Genomic DNA, 25580 nt, shown 5'->3' with positions numbered 1-25580 from the left:
TGCTGAATACTTTCATTTTAACTTCTTCTTTTTTTGGCTGCTCCCGTTGGGGGTTGCCACAGCGGTTCATCTTCTTCCATATCTTTCTGTCCTCTACACAGGCCATAAAATAATAAAAAAAACATCTACTATAGGGGCCAAAATAGAACTTTATTCAAATTAAAGTAAATACATGAGGACGCGCGCATCATCATGTGTGCTTAGCCTACTCTGTGTTCACCGTAAAATGCAATATATACGTTTATATTTTTGTTTATTTGTATATGTATATTATTAATATTAATTTATTATTATAATATATAAAAATGATTTTTTTGAGCAGCTGGGATGGTGCCCCCCTGGGAGTTGGTGCCCTATGCAGACTGCGTACTCTGCGTATAGGGAGCAGCGGTACTGCCTCTACATTTTGTTCTGTTACACTCATCACCTGCATGTCCTCTCTCATAACATCCATAAACCATCTCTTAGGCCTTCCTCTGTTCCTCTTCCCTAGCAACTCTATCCTTAGCTTTTCCCAATATACTCAGCATCTCTCCTCTGCACATGTCCAAACCAACGCAATCTCGCCTTTCTGATTTTCTCTCCCAACCGTCCAACTTGAGCTGACCCTCTAATGTACTAATTTCTAATCCTATCCATCCTCATCACACCCAGTACAAAACTTAGCATCTTTAACTCTGCTACCTCCAGCTCTGTTTCCTGCTTTCTGGTCAGTGCCACCATCTCCAACCCATATAACATAACTGGTCTCACAACCGTCCTGTAGACCTTCCCTTTCACTCTTGCTGATAACCATCTGTCACAAATTACTCCTGACACTCTTCTCCACCCATTCCACCCTGCCTGCACTCTCTTTTTCACCTCACTTCCACAACCTCCATTACTCTGTACCATTGATCCCAAATATTTAAACTCACCCACCTTCACCAACTCTACTCCTTGCATCCTCACCATTCCACTGACCTCACCCTCATTAACACACATATTCTGTCTTGTTCCTACTAACCTTTATTCCTCTCCTCTCTAGAGCATATCTCTACCTCTCCAGGGTCTCCTCAACCTGCTCCCTACTATCGCTAAAGATCACAATGTCATCAGCAAAGATCATAGTCCACGGGGACTCCTGTCTAATCTCGTCTGTCAACCTGTCCATCACCATTGCAAATAAGAAAGGGCTCAGAGCTGATCCCTGATGTAATCCCACCTCCAACTTGAATGCATCCGTCACTCCTACCGCAGACCTCACCACTGTCACATGACCTTGTGCATATCCTGTACAACTCTTACGTACTTCTCTGCCACTCCCAACTTCCTCATACAATACCACAGCTCCCCTGTCATATGCTTTCTCCAGGTCCACAAAGACGCAATGCAACTCCTTCTGGCCTTCTCTATACTTCTCCATCAACATCCTCAGAGGAAACATCACATCTGTGGTGCTCTTTCTTGGCATGAAACCATACTGCTGCTCACTAATCATCACCTCACTTCTTTACCTAGCTTCCACTACTCTTTCCCATGTGTCTGTAGTCGTGTGGTAGAAGGTGGTGAAAGTCACATTTCTGTTTTGGACTCTCTCTTTGGAGTCTCTTAATGTAAAATTAGTCCATTATCAAAGACTCCAAAAAACTCATAATTTAGGAATCACAACCATCAATGTAGAACAGCATTGGTAGGATAAAGATCTAGTTTCTTCAAACATCTATCTAAACACAATTTTAAAACAGTTCTTGTTTTAGGGGTATTCACACACAATGTTGAATTTTAGTAGCATAATGTAACATGATGCAGGATGCTATGGAGGGGGTCAGCAGCTTTAAAACTTGGAATAACACTCACTGAATAACTGAGTATATATATATATATATATATATATATATATATATATATATATATATATACTAATAAAAGGCAAAGCCCTCACTGACTGACTGACTGACTGACTGACTGATCACTAATTCTCCAACTTCCCATGTAGGTAGAAGGCTGAAATTTGGCAGGCTTATTCCTTACAGCTCACTTACAAAAGTTAAGCAGGTTTCATTTCGAAATTCTACACGTAACGGTCATAACGGTCGATGACGGTCGACAACGTCCGCCATGTTGAACTTTCTTATTTATGGCCCCATCTTCACGAAATTTGGTCAGGGGCTTCCCTGCGCTAACCAAAACCGATGTATGTACTTATTTCGTTTGGTATAACGCCACTGTCGGCCGCCATATTGAATTTTCCAAACATCACTAATTCTCCAACTTCCTGTGTAGGTAGAAGGCTGAAATTTGGCAGGGTCATTCCTTACAGCTTACTTACAAAAGTTAAGCAGGTTTCATTTCGAAATTCTACACGTAACGGTCATAACGGTCAATAATGTCCGCCATGTTGAACTTTCTTATTCATGGCCCCATCTTCACGAAATTTGGTAGGCGGCTTCCCTGCGCTAACTGAAACCAATGTACACACTTATTTCGGTGGTATGACGCCCCTGTCAGCCGCCATATTGAACTTTCCAACGTCCCTAATTTTCCAACTTCCCATGTAGGTAGAAGGCTGACCCCATCTTCACGAAATTTGGTAGGTGGCTTCCCTGCGCTAACCGAAACCAATGTACATACTTATTTCGGTGGTGTGACGCCACTGTCAGCCGCCATATTGAACTTTCCAACGTCACTAATTCTCCAACTTCCCGTGTAGGTAGAAGGCTGAAATTTGGTACTTATTTCGGTGGTATGATACCACTGTCGGCCGCCATATTGAACTTTTCAACAGTCTTTGTTACTTATGGGCACATCTTCAAGAAATTTGGTACGTCGGTTCCCAACGCTAACTGAATCCTACTTACGTACATATATACATCCATAGCCTGCAGCTCGGTCACCGTGTGAGGCGGCGTTGGTCCCCATCCCAACGCCTCCCACGTTGTTGGCTGCCTGCCTATATAAGGCCATCTGTCGCTCCAGTCTCTACATTCCCTTCCTTGCTTCGCCACAGTATTCACGTCTCGCTGCTGATAACTACAGCCTTTTTATTTAATCCACGGCTTCTCCGCTGTTTTTTTGTTCATTTATTACGATTATAGTTATTGTGTAGGTATTTTAGACTTACTTTACATTGTTCAGGTACCCATTTCCTTTATCATTCCAACCATACCCCCATTAACATGTCTATCGAGGTGATCACCATCGATCAAAAACTGTCACTTACCAAGTGGTTTCCATGCCCGGAGATGGCACCTGCCTTTTCCATTCTCTTTGTTACATATTGCACGGCCATATTAGGCTCACTCTTGATATCCGGAGGAACATTGTGTCTTATGTATTGAATGACTGGGACAGGTTCAAGGTGTGGACTGATGACGGTACAGGAGATAATTATACTACACAGGAGCACTAGAAGAGTGAAATGCTTAAGCCCTTCACCTATGCATCTGCATGTGAGTTAATGGCTGCCGCTGAATTGTTTGGTTGTCGCTTTCAAGTGTACCGAAATGGCCAAATATTTTACACCTTTGGAGAACCGCCAATGCCTCTTAAACATCTTAGATTCACAGGTGACGATTTCAGTAGTGGACACTTTGATGTTTATAAATGTTTAAACTCTCAAAAGCTGGATTTGAAGTTATCAATGAAACTGGTTGTATACTTACAACGCTTGACAGATGCCGAATGTCTCTTCAACACAAGTCCTACAAATACTGTCGTAATTGAAACAAACCATGAAACTCAAACCGATTATTACAGCAGCAATCCAAGCTGTGAGATTTGAAACAAGATTACTGTTCACATGGCCAACTGTACGTTGCATGCTCAAGAGTAAGGTCAGCGCACAGCTACAGCTTGGTCATATTACAACTGGAGGGCCGAACTGACAACGCAGCATACAAAGAGATCCTTAACAAATAATTATTGGTATATTTTCCCTCAGTTTAAAAAGGTTTAATTTTCTTATTAATAAAACTTTCAAGGCAGTACTTCGCTGCTGCAAAGCGCGGGTATTTTGCTATATATATATATATAGATATAGATATAATGTGTGTGTGTGTGTATGTGTATATATATATATATATATATATATACAGATATATAGATATACAGATAGATAGATATAGATATATATATATAATGTGTGTGTATGTGTATATATATATATATATATATATATATATATGACAGCAACGCTCATAACAGTGACAAAACAATTACATTGACAATCATGTTACGTTATTTTCAAAATGTTTCCTTTTCTTTTTCATTACTTCTTTAACACACTACTTCTCCGCTGCGAAGCGCAGGTATTTTGCTAATATATATATATATGGTAACATATTTCAGTTCTTCCCAAGAATGCTCACCAATATCTTGACTTTCTCAGATGTCTGAGGAAAGATTGGATTTCTCCCTCTGTTCTCACAAACATTTACTGTATATACTCACGTTTAAGTTCTCCCACGGATAAGTCAGGGCTTGATTTTACAGTGTAATTCCTGGTATTTTATATTGTCGGTCATATAAGTCGAATGCGGAAAACTCACACTATTGGTCAAAGAGATTATGATATGCTAACGCCCACCTGAGAAAGAAAACACGAAGCACACTGTCATTTTTTTCTATGTATTGTGCCTACGTGACCATACAGTAATACCCGAACTATTCTGAAGTGACATTTGCACTATTTTTTTGTTTTTTGTATCTCACACCTTCATACACCTTTATCATAAGAGCATTCCTTATCTATGATGGAGCGTTCAATCACAAGAAAATATGAAGCTGGTTTTAAATTGAAAGTTGTTGAAGTGGTAAAAGAAATTGGTAACTGCACTGCTGCAACAAAAATCGATGTGTCTCAGAAACTGGTGCAAGATTGGAGGAAGCAAAAAGATGTAAAAAAAAATGTGTCGTATTTTTGAAAGGGTGTATAAGTCGGGGTCTGATTTTATGATCGATATTTCATGTTTCAAGACCCGACTTATATGCAAGTATTATACGGTACATTGACTCACATCCTGCATCACATCCTGGTATGGCATGTGAAGATGGTGGCGAAGGCAGAACAGAATATTACAGAGCATATTATAGAGATACAAATAATTGTATATATTGTAATGTGCAGACAAGTTTGCTTCAGCTTGGGGATGAGACACCAACATAATGAGCTGACATTCTATTATGCAAATGATCAACTTCAGAGACGGAAGCAGGGGAGCCTATAAAAACAGAATCACAACTAGTGTGGCAACAGTGAACAGTACTTCTAAGGCAAAAGAGTGACAATCCATCGGCACCCAGTGCCTACAGACACTAGTACTCCTCTACATTGGTGTCAGAGGTTGGGCTAGAAGGATCTTTTAGCACTTGGTGCCAGTGAATAATGGTATGGTGCGAATATATATACAGGGTGAGCCAAAATGAAGTACCACGTTTCTCAAGATCATTGTGCAAGGTAGAGGCAGCCAAGTGGGTTGTGGTCGGGGTCCTTTGATAGGCGATCCCTTGTAGTTTTTCAGTCTGCAACATGCCTTGGTCCAGTGTGCACCGTGCTTTCGCTTTCGAAGCTTTCTTCAAAAACAATGAATCCATCATCATTAAGCAACATATCTTCCGAATGTACTTCAGCATTCCTCCTAATGGTGACGTCACAAATTGGAAAACCTTTCTTCAGTGGGTGTTTAAATTTAGACATTTGGTTACATCATTGAACAGAAAATCTCCAGGCCGTCCTCAGAACGCACGAACGCATGAAAACATCCAAGTTGTCAGTCTTGCAGTCTCCTAAACAATCAACGCACAGACAGGATTCTGCCTTAGGCATTTCCAACACATCTTTGAGGAGGATTTTGCAAGAGGACCTTAATTTCCATCCATACAAAATGATGGCAGTGCAGTAACTCACTGAGAGAAACTGGGAGAGCCACAGAGAGTTGTGAGCGAACATTCTGCAAACCGTTCATTGAAATTCCATCATCATGTGTAGAGATGAGGCATATTTCTACTTGAATGGTTGTGTAAATAACCAAAACTTTCTCTATTGGGCTAAAACCAACCCTCATGAACTTCATCAGAGACCCCTGCACAGTTGGCGTTTTACAGTTTGGTGCGCCGTTGCAGAATTTGGCATTGTAGGCCCTTACTTTTTTCAGGAGTGGGGAACAATGGTCACAGTCACTTTAGAATGTTTCATTGAAATGCTAGAGGACTTTTTGTGGCCCAAACTGGAAGAAAGGGATATGGTGGATATTTGATTTTAACAGGATGGAGCAACAGCTCATACAGCAGGAGATGTTTCCGAGGAAGCAGATCTACCTGCGCAGCAATGTCAAGTGGCCTTCATGTTTGCTTGATCTCGCTTCGGGCAATTTCTTCTTGTGAAGATATCTCGCCCGAGCAGAGTGCCAGCCCACTGCAGGGCACACACACACACACACACCAAGCATATACTAGGGACAGTTTAGGATCGCCAATGCATCTAACCAGCATGTTCTTTGGACTGTGGGAGGAAACACACGCAGACAAGGGAAGAACATGCACTCCATGCAGGGAGGACCCGGCAAACAACCTCAGGTCTACTTACTGCGAGGCAGCAGCTCTACCACTGCGCCACCATGCTGCCCTGCCCTTGTGGTTCTATTGTTTATATCCCAAATAAAAAACGGACCCTTCTCTATAAGTTTTTATACTTCATAGAACATATAATATACAGTATCTTAAAACATAATTCTATGCTTTACAATATCAATTATCTTTATTTAGTACTGCAAGGTGATTTAAAAATAAAGAAATTTAGCTAGCTCCGAAATTGATTTCCCCCCATCTATCCATTTCTTGAGCCAGTTCAGAGAGACAGATAACAGAATTTAGTTCAGTCAAATTAGACACAAGGCAGTAGGTAATCTTGGATGGGATTACAGTGCATTGCTGGTATTTTCATTTATGCAGATAATATGTGTAAGTTACTTTGAATAAAAGTTTTTCTCCACCTGATCAGTCCACTTTAAGTTAAATAGCATTGTTCACAGTGAACATGATCAGAAAGGAATTTTATAAACATGATGTTGTCCTTGTCATTCTGATATTCTCCACATTGTTTTATAATAATTTCATACATTCAAAGTCTGTGAATTGATTAAACCTGTTGGCTTTATACAATGGTTTGTGATTGTGCTTATTACAAAAGAACTGGATTTCATTAATTGGTTGGTAGTAATGGCCTGCCTAAGTAAACCCAGCAATTATTGCTATTTTGGCAGTGCTGTGAAACAATGGCATATTCCATTATCCACTGTTTACTTGACTTACTGGTTTTTGTACAAATCCCCTGACTTTCAACATGTAATGCTCACATGTTGGCTTCTTAAATAAATATGTTAGAGACAGGTTAGGTTGCTAATTGTAAATCTCTCCTTTCCTACTTCTGATGAATGACTACATTCTATTTATATGCTTTTTCCTGGTAGCCGGATGAGGTCCTTTTCCTACATGCTGACCTGTTTCCTGCTGCCCAGTACAGTGACCTGCATTCATCATCAGACCTCCCTTACCTTGTGAGATATCTAACTGGCTTTCCATTGGCACACTGCACAGAGATGACTAGCCACTTATACTGATGCTTTGTAAGTGTCATTAACACCAAAAGAAGCCTCTGTTAAGGCTGTTACATAATGTTACATAACACTGACTGAGTAATAGATGCATGTTTGCAGTACCTAAGCTAAAGTGTTACCCTTAAGTCTGTAAATGATATTTTGTGAATGCAAATTACTTCAAAGTATATACTTGGGGAAAAAAATAAGCTGTTTATTTTTGTAGTATATTCAGTATTCTAAATCAGGGGTCACCAACTCCGGTCCTGGAGGACCACCATGTCTGCAGATCTTCATTCTAACCCTTTTTCAACGAGTGCCCTGTTTGTCTTGCTAATTAACTTCTCTTGAAATTAATTTGATTTGTTTGCCTGAATTTCTTCATTGTTCCTCTGAATTGCTTCATTTCTTTCCTTAAATGGCCCTCAAACAGAAATGTGAAATGCGTGAGTCAACAGAAGACCAACTAAGTCAGAGTCTCAACTCCAACTAGTTGCTTAATTAGGCGCTGATTCTTGTCATTAATTAAACCCATTCTTTAATTCCGTGGCTTGTTGCTGCTCTTGTGGTGCAGACATTTCCAAAATTGTTGATTTTCTCTTTTCTGTGAGCACTGTTAAAATGTTCTGGGGACCTGAGCAGATCAACAATCCTGAGACCTTCATCTTTCTTTATTTTCAGATATTGTATGATGGACACCAGTTGTTTTGGCTCAATTTGTATCTCATTATTGTTTGACTAATTAAGGAAAAAGAAACAATTTAGGGGGCTGAGTCTTCAAGAGCAAGTCAATTAAAATTAGTTCAAAAGAAGTTAATTAGCAGCAAAAACAGGTCACTCATTAAGAAAATGGTTAGAACGAAAACCTGCAAACACTGTGGCCCTCCAGGACTGGAGTTGCCGACCTTTGTTCTAAATTACAGAAAAATGACAATGCTCATTTTGGCATAAATGTCTCTGCTGAGACATTGCCAAGGGTCCCTTCTCCCTTTGTTTCACATCCTCACAAGGAGTGGCTGGCCATGAACTGTGGCCTCCAAGTCTGTAAGTAGCTCAAGCCCTACATGTAAGGATGTGAAACTGTATTGTGCAGGGTCTTAAGTGATTTCTCTGTACATCATGGGTTAATTTATTTGACAATAATAAAGCAGCCCCATGTTAATGTGAGTAGATATGTGCATCACTGTGTCCTACGAGTCTTTCACCTCCAGGAATGCTACAGTAGATGCTTGCATCTGATGCTGCCAGGATCCTTGGGATTTTGAATTGGAATTATTAGATGAATAAATTACGTAAACAAAAAATACTAACCTAATTTTGAAAATCAATAGTCATAGGTTTCCAAGTTGTATCAGGCATAAGGCATTAACCCTCCCTTGACATTGCACTGGGCTATCCCAAGGCTCACACAGGCACCCATACAGGATCAGCAGTTATCTTAACTTGCACATCTTTTAGAAATGAGGGGAAAACTGACATAGCCAGTGAAAAAAAACCCACACAGACACTTGGAAAATATGTAAGCGCAATATCTACAGTCGTCAAGCAATTTATTCAAACTCAGAAACAGGAGGCAACTGCTTTTACTTCTGCACCACCCTATTGCCATCTATTCTAATTGTAATAGGTATTTTTTCTTCAATAATGGACCAAGTTTTAAAACCAGGTCACTACAAATGTGTAGCAACATTGAACTCTGATAAGAATAAAAGGAAATGCATGATAAACACAGCCTTTGTCAGTTCAATGACCTGGAAGACAGCTGGAGCAAGTGTTTTAGCAGGAAATGTGAGAGAAAAAAGGCACCCTGGAAAACTGAAAGCTGAAGTCACAGCAAACTGAAAGAAAGTAATGGAAGCTAACATAAAATTTAAAAATAAATAAATACAAAGATCTTTACTCTTGCAAAAATATGTGGGATGTGAGAGGAAGGCCATATTGGCATGGGCCAAAAATGTGAACTCCACACAGGCAGAGCCCAGGCTGAGATTCATACCTACAACTGAAAAGCTGTGAGACAGCACTGTAAACCCTGGTAACACAGAAAAATCACACATTAGCCAATTAAATACAGCATTTTAAAAAGGAACTAGTCAGTTAGCTGTCCATTTATGGAACAATATGCATAATTCATTTGTACAATTCAGCAACTCAAGACAGAAAAGTCAAGGCACCGGGCCATTGCAAAATACATTCACCTACAAACTTAAATTCTTTCACAGGCTCCGCAAGAATTTCTTCTGTTTAAATTGAGTCCACCCTGAATCTAACTCACACTCACTGAAAATCTGTCAGGATACATGGAGCACAATAGTGAGGAGCCTTTCATATGGGTAAGATCTTCACTCATTCTTATTAAATCTCACACACTGCCTACAGTATGTATGCCATTGTCTGCAGAATATTGAACATTGTAGGTGTTATGTCCGATGCAGTGAATACTATTTACAGTAGGTTTGAATTAGCTTGTGCATATTTGCCTTGCATTTTTTTTTGTTAGTTGCTACATTAGAGGCTATATGTTCTGATGTGACTAAAACCCAAGAGTTTGCATCCTGTGCATCTTGTAGACCGACTAGTGTAGCATTTTAGGTTAGGTTAGGTTAGGTTATATAGCATGGTGTGTGGAGTACAAGTCCAAGGAGGTTCTGCTCAACCTTTATAATGCACTGGTAAGGTCTCATCTGGAGTACTGTGTGCAGTTTTGGTCTCCAGGCTACAAAAAAGGACATAGCAGCACTAGAAAAGGTCCACAGAAGAGCGACTAGGCTGATTCCAGGGCTACAGGGGTTGAATTATGAGGCAAGGTTAAAAGAGCTGAGCCTTTACAGTTTAAGCAAAAGAAGATTAAGAGGTGACATGATTGAAGTGTTTAAAATTATGAAGGGAATTAGTACAGTGGATCGAGACTGTTATTTTAAAATGAGTTCATCAAGAACACGGGGACACAGTTGGAAACTTGTTAAGGGTAAATGTCGTACAAACATTAGGAAGTTTTTCTTTGCACAAAGACCGATAGACACTTGGAATAAGCTACCAAGTAGTGTGGTAGACAGTAGCACATAGGGACTTTCAAAACTCGTTTTTTCGGAAGAAATAAGTGGATAAGACTGCCGAGCTTTGTTGAGCTGAATGTCCTGTTCTCGTCTAGAGTGTTCTAATGTTCTTATGTGCCTGTTATGTTTTTAAAAATGAAAAGTCATATTACTGTGGCAAACTTGTTTCCTTGATCACAATACACAACCATTGCTTATTTGTATTTCTGGACATATTGTTCCAAAAATAACCACTTTATGGGAATTACATCTCAAATAACTAAATTCCATGTTCTTAATATTCTTAATATGATACTTTACACATTTAATTTGAAATACTATGAATGGATTCTGTGTAGATTCATTTCAGAAAGTCTTTTACTGTCCATGCCCAGCAAGAATGAGAAACAGGTCCTTTAACCAAAAAAAATAAAAAAATAAAATTACCACACCACATGCTTTGGGTTACCTCAAAGAGCAGCAAAGCTATAGCAGACAGCTGTGGTTTAAAATGACATTTGGGAACAGACTGCCATTAACAGCAAACTGTCTATGAAATGAAATAATCAGAAGTTTTGGTTCCTTCTACGTCAAACACAATTAGTGCAGGACTTCCAATAAAAATAAACTTCCATATATTATTTCCAGCAATTTATGAGAATTATTAATTTTCATGCCCTCATCTACAAAAAATAATAATAAAAAAAGAATGTTTGTTTTCAATGTGGGGCAGCTTACCTGTTCACAGATTCTGTAGATCTCACCTAATCTGTTTCAAGTTTTTGAAAATACATTTAATGGTATCAAACACTGTTATGAATTAATTATTAGTGATAAACCACTCAGTCTCCCCTTTTGAACAAGTCCTGGACACAAAGGGTAACAGATATCCATTTAAAAATGCAAAAGCTAAGATGGTTTTCCTGAATAGTTTATTTGTTAAAAACAGAAAAAAATTTACCTCTCCTCAAATCACCTCAGTAAATAGCTTTAGAAGAAAATATTGTAACCATTTTTACAAGTTTCCAGCAAGACAATAAACTCTATGTAAAATAACTTAACATAATCTTCTTTGACCGGCTTAATCCAATTAAGAGTCTCAAGGGCCAAAGTCCATCCTGAAAGAACTGGGTGCAGGGCAGAAACCAACCCTAGTCTGACTAGTGCCATCATGGCACTCAAACCCAACCACGATGTCTTCAATAAGCCCTGCCCTTCCCATTGGTTTGCTTGTTTACAACTCAGAGTGAAGATTAAATGGAGATCACGAGCAAGGCTAAGGTGTGCGGACCTCTACGGTGGCTGATACTTGTCAACATTCTTTGTGTTGTGCCCTTGTGTACATTTTTTTGTTTTTCTTTGGTATTATTAAATGGGGACTACTGGGTTGGAAACCCCAACCATTTGGTAGTGAAAACATGGTTCCCTACCGCTGATCACAAACACTTAAAACAAAAAAAAAATTACTGTTTTAGTTACAAGTTTGCTTCTGACTCAGTTATTACTAAACACTAGGGGGCTTTGCCCACTGCTCGCTTCACTTACCCACCCCCTCCACAAGACCACCCCCGTCTCAGACATGTTACACACCGGCCACTACACTTCTCTGCAGCTTGTGTTGTGAATCTGAACGCACGCTAAGGTGATGCGGTCGGATCAGCTGATGGCTTGTTGCTGCCGAGTTGAATGTTCTGCTTGTCTCTCTGCGTGTTGATCATTTTACAGCCTGTACAGCAGCTGTCTTTTTGTCTCGCGGGATGTTAAAGTGTCTCCGAGAAAATCACGTATTGTCTCCCTTCCAAGATTTTATTTTTACAATAGAGAGATTTTATTTTGATAAAAATGCTCTCTTGCTGAACATTCATCAGTTTAAAGAACATCCTGCTTTACCATCCTAAAAAAAAAAGGCATGCCACTCAGCCTTCACCCTAAGTTAATTTAAAACACAAATAACAATGTAAACTTCATAAATAAACTGTGAAGTGACACTGAGACCCTTGTATCCTTTGCACTCAAAAAGAATAAACAGTTGTGACCTAAAAATATGAACAATAAATTTATAATGAAACCATAGTCTATTATTATTTTAAAGTTCATTATATCTAGTGGATGCAAAACAAATAAATAAATAATACCATACTAATAATACTACTATAAGCAAAATGATTTTAAAATCAATTTAACAGTTTTTTTTTTATTTAAAGTCTTAATAATTTTGAGCAGCGTCTTTGAGCATACAGTGCCTGTAAAAGTTATGTTTTTCACATTTTACTGTTAGAAAACATTACATCACGGTGGATTGAATTTCCCCTTTAGATACTGGCAAACATAAAAAGACTATAACATTAAACTGAAAACAGATTTCTCCAAAGTGGTCTATATTAATTAGACATCTCAAATAGGAGATTACTGATAGCAAAATTATCACTGGAGCAGCCAATTGGTTTTAGAAGTCAAAGAATGAGTTTACTGGAGATCACACATCTGTACTCAAGGGGTTGCAATTGATTGATGTATAAATACTCCTGAATGTGGAAAGTCCAACTTGTGGCTAGTCCATTCATGGTCTAACCAACACCATGAAGACAGAAGAACACTCAAAGCAACTCAGTGAATAAGGTTATTGAAAAGCACAAGTCAGGGGAAGGAGAAAATTAAATATCCAAGTCACTCAATATCCCTTAGGCTTCAGTTAAAACATTCAGGCCGACCACAAAAAGTGAGTGATCTTGGAACACGTAAATTAGTGAGGGAGGCTAACAAAAGACTAATGAGAACTCTGAGTTATAAGCTACAGTGGCTGAACTTGGAGAGACAATGCAGACAGCAACTGTTACTCATGTGCTTCACCAGTCAACACACTGACATCTTGGCTAGAGTCTGTCAGGAGGCACGTGGGAGACTCTGAAGTCAGCTGAAACAAAGTTTTATAGTCTAATGAGACTGAAACCAAGCTTTTTTGACCATCTGATTAAATGCCATGTTTAGTGTAAGCAAACCACTGCATGTCTTCAAAAACACACCATCCCCATTGTGAAGCATGGTTGGGGTAGGAGCATCATGAGGTCAGGATGCTTCTCTGCAGTGGGCTTGGAAGGGTTGTGCTTGGGTAATGGAGTGGCTGAGTCAGAGTGGCTTCCAGATTTCAATCCAATTGAGAATTTGTGGCTAGACTTGGAAAAGGCTGTTCACTCACAAACCCCATGCGGCCTGACAGAACTTCAGTAGCTTCACAAAGATGAATGGTGAGAAATTGCAGTGTCCAGATGTGGAAAGCTATTCGACAGAGACGTATGCACACAAACACAAGGCTGGCAAAGGTGAATCTATGAAATACTAACTTGAAGAGGGTAAATACTTAATGGTATTATTTATTTTGTGTATTTTATTTGTGATTAACCTGTTTTAATGCTGATATTAAAGAGTCTTTTTTGTTGATCAATGTAACAAAAAGAGCATAACAATAAAATGTTAAAACTTTTCGAAGGGGTGATTGCTTTTTGTAGGCACTCTAATAATAATATTATAAAACACTTTTTATAGGCAATATAATAATAACATTATAAAATGTCTAACCAGTCACTTTATCCTTACTGTTGCACCTATTGAATTAAAGATTTTGAAAATTTACTGGATATTTTGATATTGATTAAGAAAAGATTCAGGTTTATATATAGAGATTTTGATTCAAAGTTCTAATTTTTGTTGACAAACATATTAATTACTGTTAGGCATTATTAAGGGTTCTTAATAGGTTCCTGAACAAACAGGACATGCAAATTCTTACTGCATTTCTATACAAAGTAGATAGATAGATAGATAGATAGATAGATAGATAGATAGATAGATAGATAGATAGATAGATAGATAGATAGATAGATAGATAGATAGATAGATAGATAGATAGATAGATAGATAGATAACAATGTGTGTTGAGCTCCCCAAGCTTCTCTGCTTATGTATCGGTTACAGTTTCTTTACAGAAAGTCTAAACAAAAGATCATTATCTTCAAGAGACAGAACAATAAACCGATGGACTGACATACCATTAATCCTGATGTACCAAGCATTTCCACATGCATATACACAGACAGATGATCAAAACTGCAGTGCCGATCATGACTGCTATGAGAAGTGCACTGGATCCTAAGGGTAGACAAATGAAGCATTTTTTTACATAACAGAAGACTGCATACCCACTTTACAGTTATGTCCTTAGACATTGTAGCAAGTTTAACTGTACTTTTAGAAATCAAAGCCATAAGCACTTTTTGCAGTTTGGGGGTTATTGGACAATTCTGTTTTACTCCTACTAACATGTCAAGCTAATTTTTGGATGCCTTTTGAAAATCTCATCTGTTTTCAGTATATACAGTAACCCCAAAAAGAGCTGAGACAGTATGGGAAATGTTGATAAAAAGTGTGATTTGTACATTTTTGTAGTTGTATTCAAATAAAAAATATAAAGGCATTGCATTTAATGATCTAGCTAATCAATGGCATTGTTTCTTGAAAATAAATTTTAATTCTGAAATTGATACTTTCCAAAAAATTAATGATGGGGTAGTTTAGGACTACGCCTCGCAGTTAGGAGACCTGGGTTCGCTTCCCGGGTCCTCCCTGCATGGAGTTTGCATGTTCTCCCCATGTCTGCGTGGGTTTCCTCCCACAGTCCAAAGACATGCAGGTTAGGTGCACTGGCGATTCTAAATTGTCCCTAGTGTGTGCTTGGTGTGTGGGTATGTGTGCCCTGTGGTGGGCTGCTGCCCTTCCCGGGGTTTGTTTTCTGCCTTGCGCCCTGTGTTGGCTGGGATTGGCTCCAGCAGACCCCCGTGACCCTGTAGTTAGGATATAGCGGGTTGGATAATGGATGGATGGATGGATAGTTTAGGACTACTAACTGATGTGACAACTTGAAGTAACAAGACGATGTGAAACTGGTGAAGTAACCATTTTCTAGTATATAAAGAGCCTCCAAAAAGGCCTATAGCCCTTTAAGTGCAAGGCTGGATCAAGGCTTGTGAACTTTTCAAAAGATACATCAGTGAATAATTCAGCAATTTGATAACAATGTTCCCTAGAAACAAATATGTAGGATTTGGGCCATTTCACCCTGTACAGTTCACAAGATCATTAACACATTCAAGGAATTTGGTCAAATTTCAGTACATAAAGGGCAAGGTCTGGAATACCACTTTTGAATGTGCGTGATCTTCTTTCCCTCACACATCACTGTCTTAAAAAGTGTCATGTGTCTATAATGGATCTCATGACACAGGCTGGGGTAAACCTCTGTAAATCTTTGTCAGTTAACAACATTCACTGTTGCATCTACAGATGCAAGGTTTGACTTCACTATTGAAAAGAGAAGCCAGAAGTGCCTTCTTGGGTCAGTCTCATCTAAGATGGAGAGTTGCACAGAAAAAATCATGTTTTGTGATCCAAAGAGTCAACGTTTCAAACAGCATTTGGAAAAAGCAGCTGTCATGTTCTCCAGGACAACATCCAAGCTGTTATCAGCATCAGGTCCAAATGCCAGCATCTGTCATGGTATAGGGGTATGTCAGTGCCCATGGCATGGGTAACTTACACATCTGTGAAGACACCATTATTGAAGGAGGACATGCACATATTCTGAAGTGACAAATGCTGCCATCTAGACACTGTCTTTACCAGGAGGGAAATCTCTGCATTTTCCAGCTGGACAACACCAAACCCCATTCTGCCCAGAGTGGAAGTGCATGGCTGCATAGGCAGAGAGTGTGGGTATGAGACTAGCCATCCTGACCTGTCTCTGAATGAGAATGTGTGGCACTTTATGAAGTGATAAATATGGCAATGAAGGAAGGCCCTGAACAATTATGCAGCTGAAGACCTGCTTAATGGATGAATGGGGGAAAATTCTCCTGGCTAAACTTAAACCAACTTGTGTACTCAGTGTCCAAATGCTTAATACATTTTTTTAAAAGAAATTGTGATGTTACACTGCTACTGTCACTACTGCTCCAACTTTGTTGAAATGTGTTGCAGTCAACAAATTTGACTTGAGTGTTATTTCAAAAATACTATTTAATTTAGAAGGTAAAGCATCAAATAATGTATTATAGTGTCTTCAATATAGTACAGGTTGAATAGATTTTTTTAAAAATCACTTTATCAGTCTTTATCAGCATTTTCCATACTCTCCCAACTTTTTTCATGACAGGGTTGTATTTATTATTAAGTAAGCACAGATGATCGAAGTTTAGGGTGCAATACATCCATCAGTATAAGAGGCCTGAATACACGTCTAAATAGCCCATCTGGACAGAAAAGCATATAAACCTGAAATACAAAGCATCTAAGACTTTGACTTCAGAACTTTCATATGTAAGGCTATGGCGCTGCACTTTTCTTAACAGTCAAGATTATTTAATCTACTGTAAACAGAAAGAGAATCTTTATCTTTTAAGGGTTCTGTATTCAGTTTACACTAAAAGAACGTGCATACTTAAATGTTACAAACTGGACTTATTCTTTAACAGTATCTTTTTTTACCAGTTGTGACCTCATTACATTAAGAATAACCCTGCTAACCCAAAAAGATATGACTGAAACAGAAAACAAAATCTACTAACCATTTTCCTTGATCTCAACAGTAATTGGTGAAGTTAGACTGGGATGATCTATAATGCAAACAATCCTCCTCTCATTAAATATAGCAGCCTGCACCAAAACCCCTGCTGATCACCAAAGTGGTGCCATTGTCAAACATTTCTGTAATGTATGTCACGTTTTTGATTATGTCGCCATCGGTCATATTCCATCTCACTATTGGAGCTGGCTTTCCAAAAGCTGAGCAGTTTAGTTGGTAGAAACCATCTAGTAAAAGTTCATAATTGGAATTGTATTTGGGTGGCACTATAATAAATAAAACAAGAATAAAAAGAAAGATGCATATTAGCTGTTTAATAGAAAATGAGTAGCACTTACATCCAGTAATTTTCATAACTGTTCCTGAGCCCAAAAGAGACGAGCGCAGTGAGAATTTGAACACCATGAGATGCCAGTCTATAGCAGAAGTGCATAATAATGCTGAAATATTTCGATTTTACTATTTTCAGAACCTCATTCCATTAATTTCACTTCAATCGCACAATCTCTTACTTATCTGTTCTTCATCTGCAGCCAAAATTATTCAGTTCTCAATTACCTTGTAGCACCACTTACTGCTCCTCGATTCCCTGTTCTAACTTTCTGTTTCATTATTTAAAAGTCACCCATTTCAGTCTCGCTCATTAAGGGTCATGGGTAGGTGTTTTGCAAACAAGTCTTGATGGTGCACCCTTTTATCACTAGCACAACATGTATCTCTGAAAGAGTTATTTAAATTGAATATTTTCATTCAGTTTCTCAATGTCTTCAAGTCCTTTGTCCTCTTCCGTTTAGATCTGGCAAGCTCATTACATCCTGTACCATGTCATGTTGCGCCTGCTTCTGACAACAGTGACAACGGTGTAATTGTTTAATCTGCAACAACATATCACTCACAAACCCACTTAAACCTATTCTGGTAGCAGGGGGTACAATGAAGGTTCATTTTTTAAAATATATACAGTTATATAGTCACTGCTGGTGATTCCCCGACTTTGCAATGGTGCAACCTTCCCAACTTGAAGCCTGCAATGCTCAGCTGATGCCTGTCCTTAACCACACAGAATTTAATTCAGTAGAGCCTGCATATGGCAGCAACTAAAGCTGCAGATAGCGTAAGCTTCTTCTGTCTTTTGAAAGGAACCATGAGACAAGGCAGAAAATTACACAACAGCATACTTGGTCAAAAATAGAAGTGCCCCAGAAGACAAGAGTTCCGTTTCAGGAACTCCCTTTTGAGGTTGTCTTCTAACCTTAATTCAATAACATCTCACTCCTGTAATCACTCTCACATTTCCGGCCTTTAGTCTGCTTTGTAAACATTCAGAGTTCTGTAAACTCCCACTTTCTGTCAGATAAAAACTTTAAAGGGGAAATGACCTATATTAATTGTAAAAGGTTTTATTTTTTTACCCTGTGTTACTTTCTGGACAGACACAGACTGGTATTTTGATGGCCACTAAAACCTAGTGTGAAATTTATACTCATGACAGAAAGAATTTGGAATAAAAGTAAAACTTGAAAATGGAATATCTTCAGAGGAGTTGCTGGAGAGTCTCGAGGCTCAGATCTGTAATCTGGAGTGCCGTTTGCAGCAGCACTGAAGGGGGGAAGACAGCTGAGAGACTGACACATCTGCAGCTCCACCATCACTTCTCCATCTGCTAAGGACTATTAGCCTGGGTACATGGACACCAACAGAGCGTAAGGCTCATGGAGCTGAGGAGAAGGGTGGCAGATCAAGTTGCCAGTGGGCTCAAGTGAGCTGTGAAAAGCAGGGCTGGTGGTAAAAATGGTGAAGGGAGAGTCTCAAAGCTGAGATCCAGACCTGGAACTAGTTCAGTAAAGGAAAACAGCAATGAAACCGGAACATCTGCATCTCCATATAAAGAGGTTTGCCTGTTTGCTTGCAACTGACCAGCATTGAGTATCTCTGCTGCACCACATAAAAGCACAGTTCTCACCATCCCAGCTGTGCCATTCGACAACACAGCACCCATGATCCTTACTGATGTGCCCTAAGCAACAGCTGTACGACTGAAGCACGAGAAAACACCACCCTGCCATTTCAACAAGTTTGTGAGCCATTGCAAGGAGTTGGAAGTGGTCACTGGGGGCAACGACTTCGACTGGTGGGCTATGTAACGGCGCTGACAAGTTACATCAGCCAGGGATGAGTCACCCAAGTATGAGCTGGCATTACATCAGCAGTGGCAGCAGCGCCTATATAAATGGAAAAGCCTGCAAAGCCGCATGCTTTTCCAACTAGTGTGGAAAAAGGTGAGCAGTCCTTTAAAAGATAGCGAGCCACCTCAAAAAGCCATGTAAAGAGCAGAGAAACCATCTATTGTGGTGTTTGATGCCGATGCTACAACATTCAAATCTCTGCATGTACAGATATACATAGATCTGTTATATTGAAGCAAGTCCAATAAATAATAAAGAACTTCAGCAGTATAAACATCTGAAAATTCTGAAATACAAAATAAAAAAATGTGAAAGAATGTCAGAAGTGATGAAAGATACATTTTGAAAAACGGGGGGAGCAGAATTGTTTGTGATGTAGTAGAATATCTGAACACATTAGCATGACATCCTGGTTATTGTGGCTTAATTTACTTGTCTTAGTCTTTAAAAAAAGTATGAGTAAAAGTTTAATTTTCTTGAATATCATACGGTAGCTGACATTTCATCTGGTTTTCCAATTTTATTGTAAAAGCCATGTGCCTTAGGATAATATTTACTGTATTTGTAATTGTTTCATATTTTTGAAATTAACTGCATCTACCCTACAGTATATTATAAGTAAATAGTCTATGTACGATAAAAATGAAAACAATTTTATTATAAGTGACAGAAGGACTGTAAGAATATGAATATTAAGTGTTTTTTGATTGATTGATTGATTATACCTTTAAATAGGACAGATATTTGCTGCATTAGTCTGTTCTGCAAAAACCTTTGACTATAGTATTAGTTTTCTAACTAGTCAGAAATTTGACAGATCTGAATAAATATAAATTGCACTAGGAAACCTCAAATACTTAGGTTATGTTGAACATGTTAATTATATATTTTATAAACTTTTTTTTACCAAAGTTTCTATAAAAAAGTTCTTCCAAAAAATTATAAAACAAGTTATTTGTGATTTAACACCTCAGTACTTTAACAAGGATGGCAGCTCGCCACTATTCTTGTACTAGACTCCATGTCGACTGAGAAATATTTCTATTCAATTCTTGTCTCTGCACGCTCAGGGTCACATACAAAATGTCCTCCAAATGTTATCACCTACACTTCAAAAAAGCAGGGCTGAAAAATAAACTAGGTTCTTTCATAACAAAAGTCATTGTTGGCCTATGTTTGAATGAACCTGAAGTACCAAAGAAAACACAGTTTGGTGATGTTTGATAAGGAATACGGTCTCTTCTGATGTTGGTTTGAATCTCAAAGGAATGGATTATTAATAAAAGGAAACCAACTTAGAGGTCTATCCAAATGGATGGTGGTGTCTGTACCTTTATTGGGGACTCAAAACTATGTTGATTACATAATGGCATGGGGGCACTTTTTTGGAATGGTTTAGGTGCACTAATTCCAATAAATCCCATTGAAATGTGCTTTAGTTTCAATATGAGGGCATCTATTCCCTGTTGTATCATTGCTTTTCCTCCAGTAGAGATGTCTTCCATGATTATAATAAACAGTGTGTGAGCTGTCCCCAAATTGTATCAGGTTAATAGCTTGATGAGCTTTACAAAGCAAATATTGTGACATTATGGCCTTCTTAGTCACAAGTGCAAACCATGGGAGATCCTAAAGCAACACCTGGAACAGCCTAATGATAAAGAAGGTCCTAAAAATTGTCCACAGTGTGTGCTTAGTGTGTGTGTGTATGTGTGCGCCCTGTGGTGAGCTGGCATCCTGCCCGGGGTTTGTTTCCTGCCTTGTGCCCTGTGTTGGCTGAGATTGACTCCTGCAGACCCCCGTGACCCTGTAGTTAGGATTTAGAGGGTTGGATAATGGATGGATGATAAAGAAGGGGTTTATTCTGGAGGTGCCAGAGACCTCCAGACAAAATGTAAGCATCCCTGGTGCTGAATGGTGTCTTGGTGCCTTAATTCACAGTGGTGTTTACAGTAATTTTTTGTCAAGCACACTATTTGAAGCTTTTTTGTACTTTCCAAATTTAACTTAATCCACGACTTAAACTCACGTAATACTACACTATGGCACAATTATAGCCTTAAGGTAAAAGTAGCATGTTAATATGAACCATTAATCACTATATATTTGGATTATTTTGTTTGTTTTTTACTCTAATATTAATGGGATTGGGAGCAGGTTTCATGCAGTGGGCTTTCAGGCTCCTGTTCTTGATAACTTGGAATATTAAATATAATCGAGTAGTGTGTTAAGATATTCTCTAAAGCTAAATCCACGCAAATATGTTTTTGTTTATAAATGGCATTTCGGAATGAAAATGATGTCCACAATAGTATTTTTACATAATTTCCAAAAAGTATCTTTGTTCACACTGAATTGACTGAAAGTACATATGACATAGTCATTTGCCTACAATTGGCATGAGTGCATTGGCAGAAAAATCCTTGAACGGGATTTATCCTTGATCATGAGATCTATAATAAAACTTTACAAAACTCAATTTAGATGCATGTAGCTAAACAACATAATACACATTATGGAAAGCAACTCTTCTACGCTCACTATGTTGGAACGTGCTTTTCAAACGTGAAGGGTGGCCAATCAGAGAATGAGACGTTGTAATGAGCAGGATCCAATCAGGGAAGGGCCACAAACTAAGCAGGACCAAATCAGAACTCTACGCTTTGACCTGTCCATACTACAATGCCTGGCCTGCATTTTCAGAAATATATGGCTTTAGAGAGCATTATAAAAAGCCTCCATCTTCAAGGTCTAAAAAAGCCAGGGTAATGTGTACAAAAGGAGAAGACATGGTAGTGTGAATACCTCTCTCAAACTAATACCTACGTTTTAAAATAAAAACGTACCATCGTGCATGTAGTCTAATTCTAGACCTTATCTCTATCATTAGGGTTACACTTTGGAATTACATATGTAGCTTTCTTTTTAGTTACTAGTGTTCCTTGTTAAGCCCTGTAAATTTTTTTGTTTTGTTAGTTTAAGCAGTTACACTTTATTGTAGTTTTCTTTCTTTTTCTTTCTTTCTTTCTCTTTCTTTCTTTCTTTCTTTCTTTCTTTCTTTCTTTCTTTCTTTCTTTCTTTCTCAACTTAGTTATTTACTACTCTCATTCCTTGTTTGTTTGCTTAACTAATATTCATAATTTATTTATTTATTGCTCAATAAACATACATAAGCAGCCATATCTCTTGTACTTCAGAACATGCCATCCACCTGAAGCTAAGCATGTTTGGGCCAGTCCATTACTTGGATGGGTGACCATCTAGGGAAAGCCTGGGTTGCTGCTGGAACATGTGTTGCTGAGGCCAGTAGGGGGCGCATAGTCTGTGGGCTGTGTGTGCATCCCAATGCCCCAGTGCAGTGACAAGGAGTCTGTGAAGAAATAAAAATGGTGCCGCCCTTAGTATGAGATGTAAAACCAAGGTCCTGACTCTGTGGTCATTAAGAATCCTTGGGCAAAGAGTATGGTTTATCCCACTGCCCGGGCTAAACTGCCTATCATGGCCTTGTCCATTCTGGCCCCCTAATCATCCCTTGTTTCTAACTGGCGCTCTCTCTCTCACCCCATCACCACCTAATAGCTAATGTGTGGTGAGCAAACTGGTGCAAAAATGGCTGCCATCGCATCATCCAGGTGGATGCTACACATTGGTGGTGGTTGAAATCGTTCCCATCTGTCTATGTAAAAAGCTATATAAATGCAATTTATTATTATTATTATAAATTTGTTTTTGGGGAAGGTTTGATTGGTCTTGGCCTTCCAATTAGTTTAAGGATTTATCTATGGTGCTAAACTGAGTCAAAGGCATCTGAAAGTCTAATTTACCACTTTAAGTTATTGTTTACTACTACAGTCAACCTTTCCATTTATCATTTTTTCTGATAATAAGGCCTTTTCATTTGCTAAGATGACTTCTTTAGAGTAGGCAGTATTCCTTAAGATTTTTCCCAGAGGAACCCCTGTTTATTCCAAATAGTTGCAACTCTGTAAAATGAGGAGGTCCTGTCCTCGTCTATTGGCATTTCACACTTCCTTCCCAGTCCTCTTCCCTTTGCTTCCAGTATGGCTTACAAAGTAGCTCTATGTGAGACGGTCAAGAGAGAGACATAGGAATGGATCCTAATAAATTTACACTCTTTGTATTTTCATCTAACATTCATAGTCATTCCTTGCACAGCTCAAATGTTGGGCAATCCAAACTATTAAAATATGCTGTAACATATTCGCATTTGAACATTACTATGAATTCAGGCAGAAGTTTCTTTTGCTCTGTACAAACCACTGGGGGACACAATCAGCTGTGATCAGGTGTCCCATACCCCTTATGTCTCTTCAGTAGATTGTGTCTCCTGTACAGCAGATTACACGCCCATTACTGTTGTCTTTTACCTTATTTGCAAGTGGTTTATTTTTTAATGGCAGGGACTTACCAAGCACAGTAATGCAGCTGCTTATACTTTTAGTTCCATATGGATATAAGTTATATTCACACATGTAACAGGCTTCATCCTGCAATGACAAAGCTTTGAAGACAACTTTGGATGTTTTTCCACTGGAGTAAAAAAAAATTTTGTCCTTATACTTATACGGAATGTTTGAAGGATAGTATTTATTATGTGAAGCAATTATCTCCATTTTGTTTTCCTGTAGATATTTGTTCCACAGAACCTGGATGACCTGATCTGGAAACTCATAACTGCAGGAGACTGTCGCCGGCTTTCCAAGATTAATTGTAACATTGCCAGTCGATTTCACTTCCGCTATAAACAAGAAAGAAAAAGCACTCCATAAACACACGATATAAGCAGACAGGTAAAATCAACCTAAATGGATAATAACAACCAAACAAAACCAATCGAATATTACATATTTGTGAGTGTCAAAAGTATGTGAACCTCTGCTTCCAGTGTGACCCCCCTTTGCAGCAATAATTGCAACTAAACATTTCCGGTAACTTTTGATAATTCCTGCACTCTGGCTTGGAGGAATTTTAGCCCATTCCTCTGTACAGAACAGCTTCAACTCTGGGATGTTAGTGGGTTTCCTCACATTAACTGCTCACTTCAGGTCCTTCCACAACATGAACGACTTGTGTGCTTAGGGCCGTTGTCTTGCTGCATGACCCACCTTCTCTTGAGATTTAGTTCATAGACAGATATCCTGTCATTTTCTTTTAGAATTCTCTGATATAATTCAGAATTCATTGTTTCATCAATGAAGGCAAGCCGCCCCTGGCCCAGATGCAGCAAAACAGGTCCAAACCATGATACTACCACCACCATGTTTCACAGAAGGGATAAGGTTCTTATGCTGGAATGCAGTGTTTTCCTTTCTCCAAACATAACGCTTTTCATCTAAACCAAAAAGTTCTATTTTGGTCTCATCCGTCCACAAAACATTCTTCCAATAGCCTTCTGGTTTGTCCACGTGATCTTTAGCAAACTGCAGATGAGCAGCAATGTTTTTTTGGAGAGCAGTGGCTTTCTCCTTGCAACCTAGCCATGCACACCATTTTTGTTCAATGTTCTCCTGATGGTGGACTCAAGAACATGAACATTAGCCAATGTGGGAGAGGCCTTTAGTTGCTTAGAAGTTACCCTGGGGTCCTTTATGACCTCGCCGACTATTACACGCTTTTCTCTTGGAGTGATCTTTGTTGGTCGACCACACCTGGGGAGGGTAACAATGGTCTTGAATTTCCTCCATTTGCACATAATCTGTCTGACTGTGGACTGGTGGAGTCCAAACTCTTTAGAGATGGTTTTGTAACCTTTTCCAGCCTGATGAACATCAACAACTCTTTTTCTGAGGTCCTCAGAAATCTCCTTTGTTCGTGCCATGATATACTTCCACAAACGTGAAGAGCAGACTTTGATAGATCTCTGTTCTTTAAATAACACGGGGTGCCCACTCACACCTGATTGTCATTCTATTGATTGAAAACACCTGACTCGAATTTCACCGTCAGACTAACTGCTAATCCTAGAGGTTCACATACTTTTGCCACTCACAAATATGTAATATTCGATCATTTTCCTCAATAAATAAATGACCAAGTATAATATTATTGTCTCATTTGTTTAACTGGTTTCTCTTTATCTACTTTTAGGACTTGAGTGAAAATCTGATGATGTTTTAGGTCATATTTATGC

At 38.8% G+C, this 25580-nt stretch overlaps 1 protein-coding gene across 1 annotated transcript in view; it reads right to left on the bottom strand.

Annotated features, from left to right (window-relative positions):
- zgc:113337 (uncharacterized protein LOC503741 homolog) overlaps positions 1-25580 on the bottom strand; it is a 62127-nt gene that overhangs the window by 17754 nt on the left and 18793 nt on the right. Inside the window, 4 exon segments of the mRNA XM_039743660.1 lie at positions 14656-14755; positions 17227-17314; positions 17316-17509; positions 23859-24188. Of these exon segments, the coding sequence (XP_039599594.1) occupies positions 14658-14755; positions 17227-17314; positions 17316-17509; positions 23859-24188 (710 nt within the window). The 3' untranslated portion in view covers positions 14656-14657.

Source organism: Polypterus senegalus, chromosome 2, assembly GCF_016835505.1.
Source record: "Polypterus senegalus isolate Bchr_013 chromosome 2, ASM1683550v1, whole genome shotgun sequence".
NCBI lineage: Eukaryota > Metazoa > Chordata > Cladistia > Polypteriformes > Polypteridae > Polypterus > Polypterus senegalus.
The sequence above is the reverse complement of the archived record's forward strand: the minus strand, read 5'-3'. Positions and strand labels throughout refer to the sequence as shown.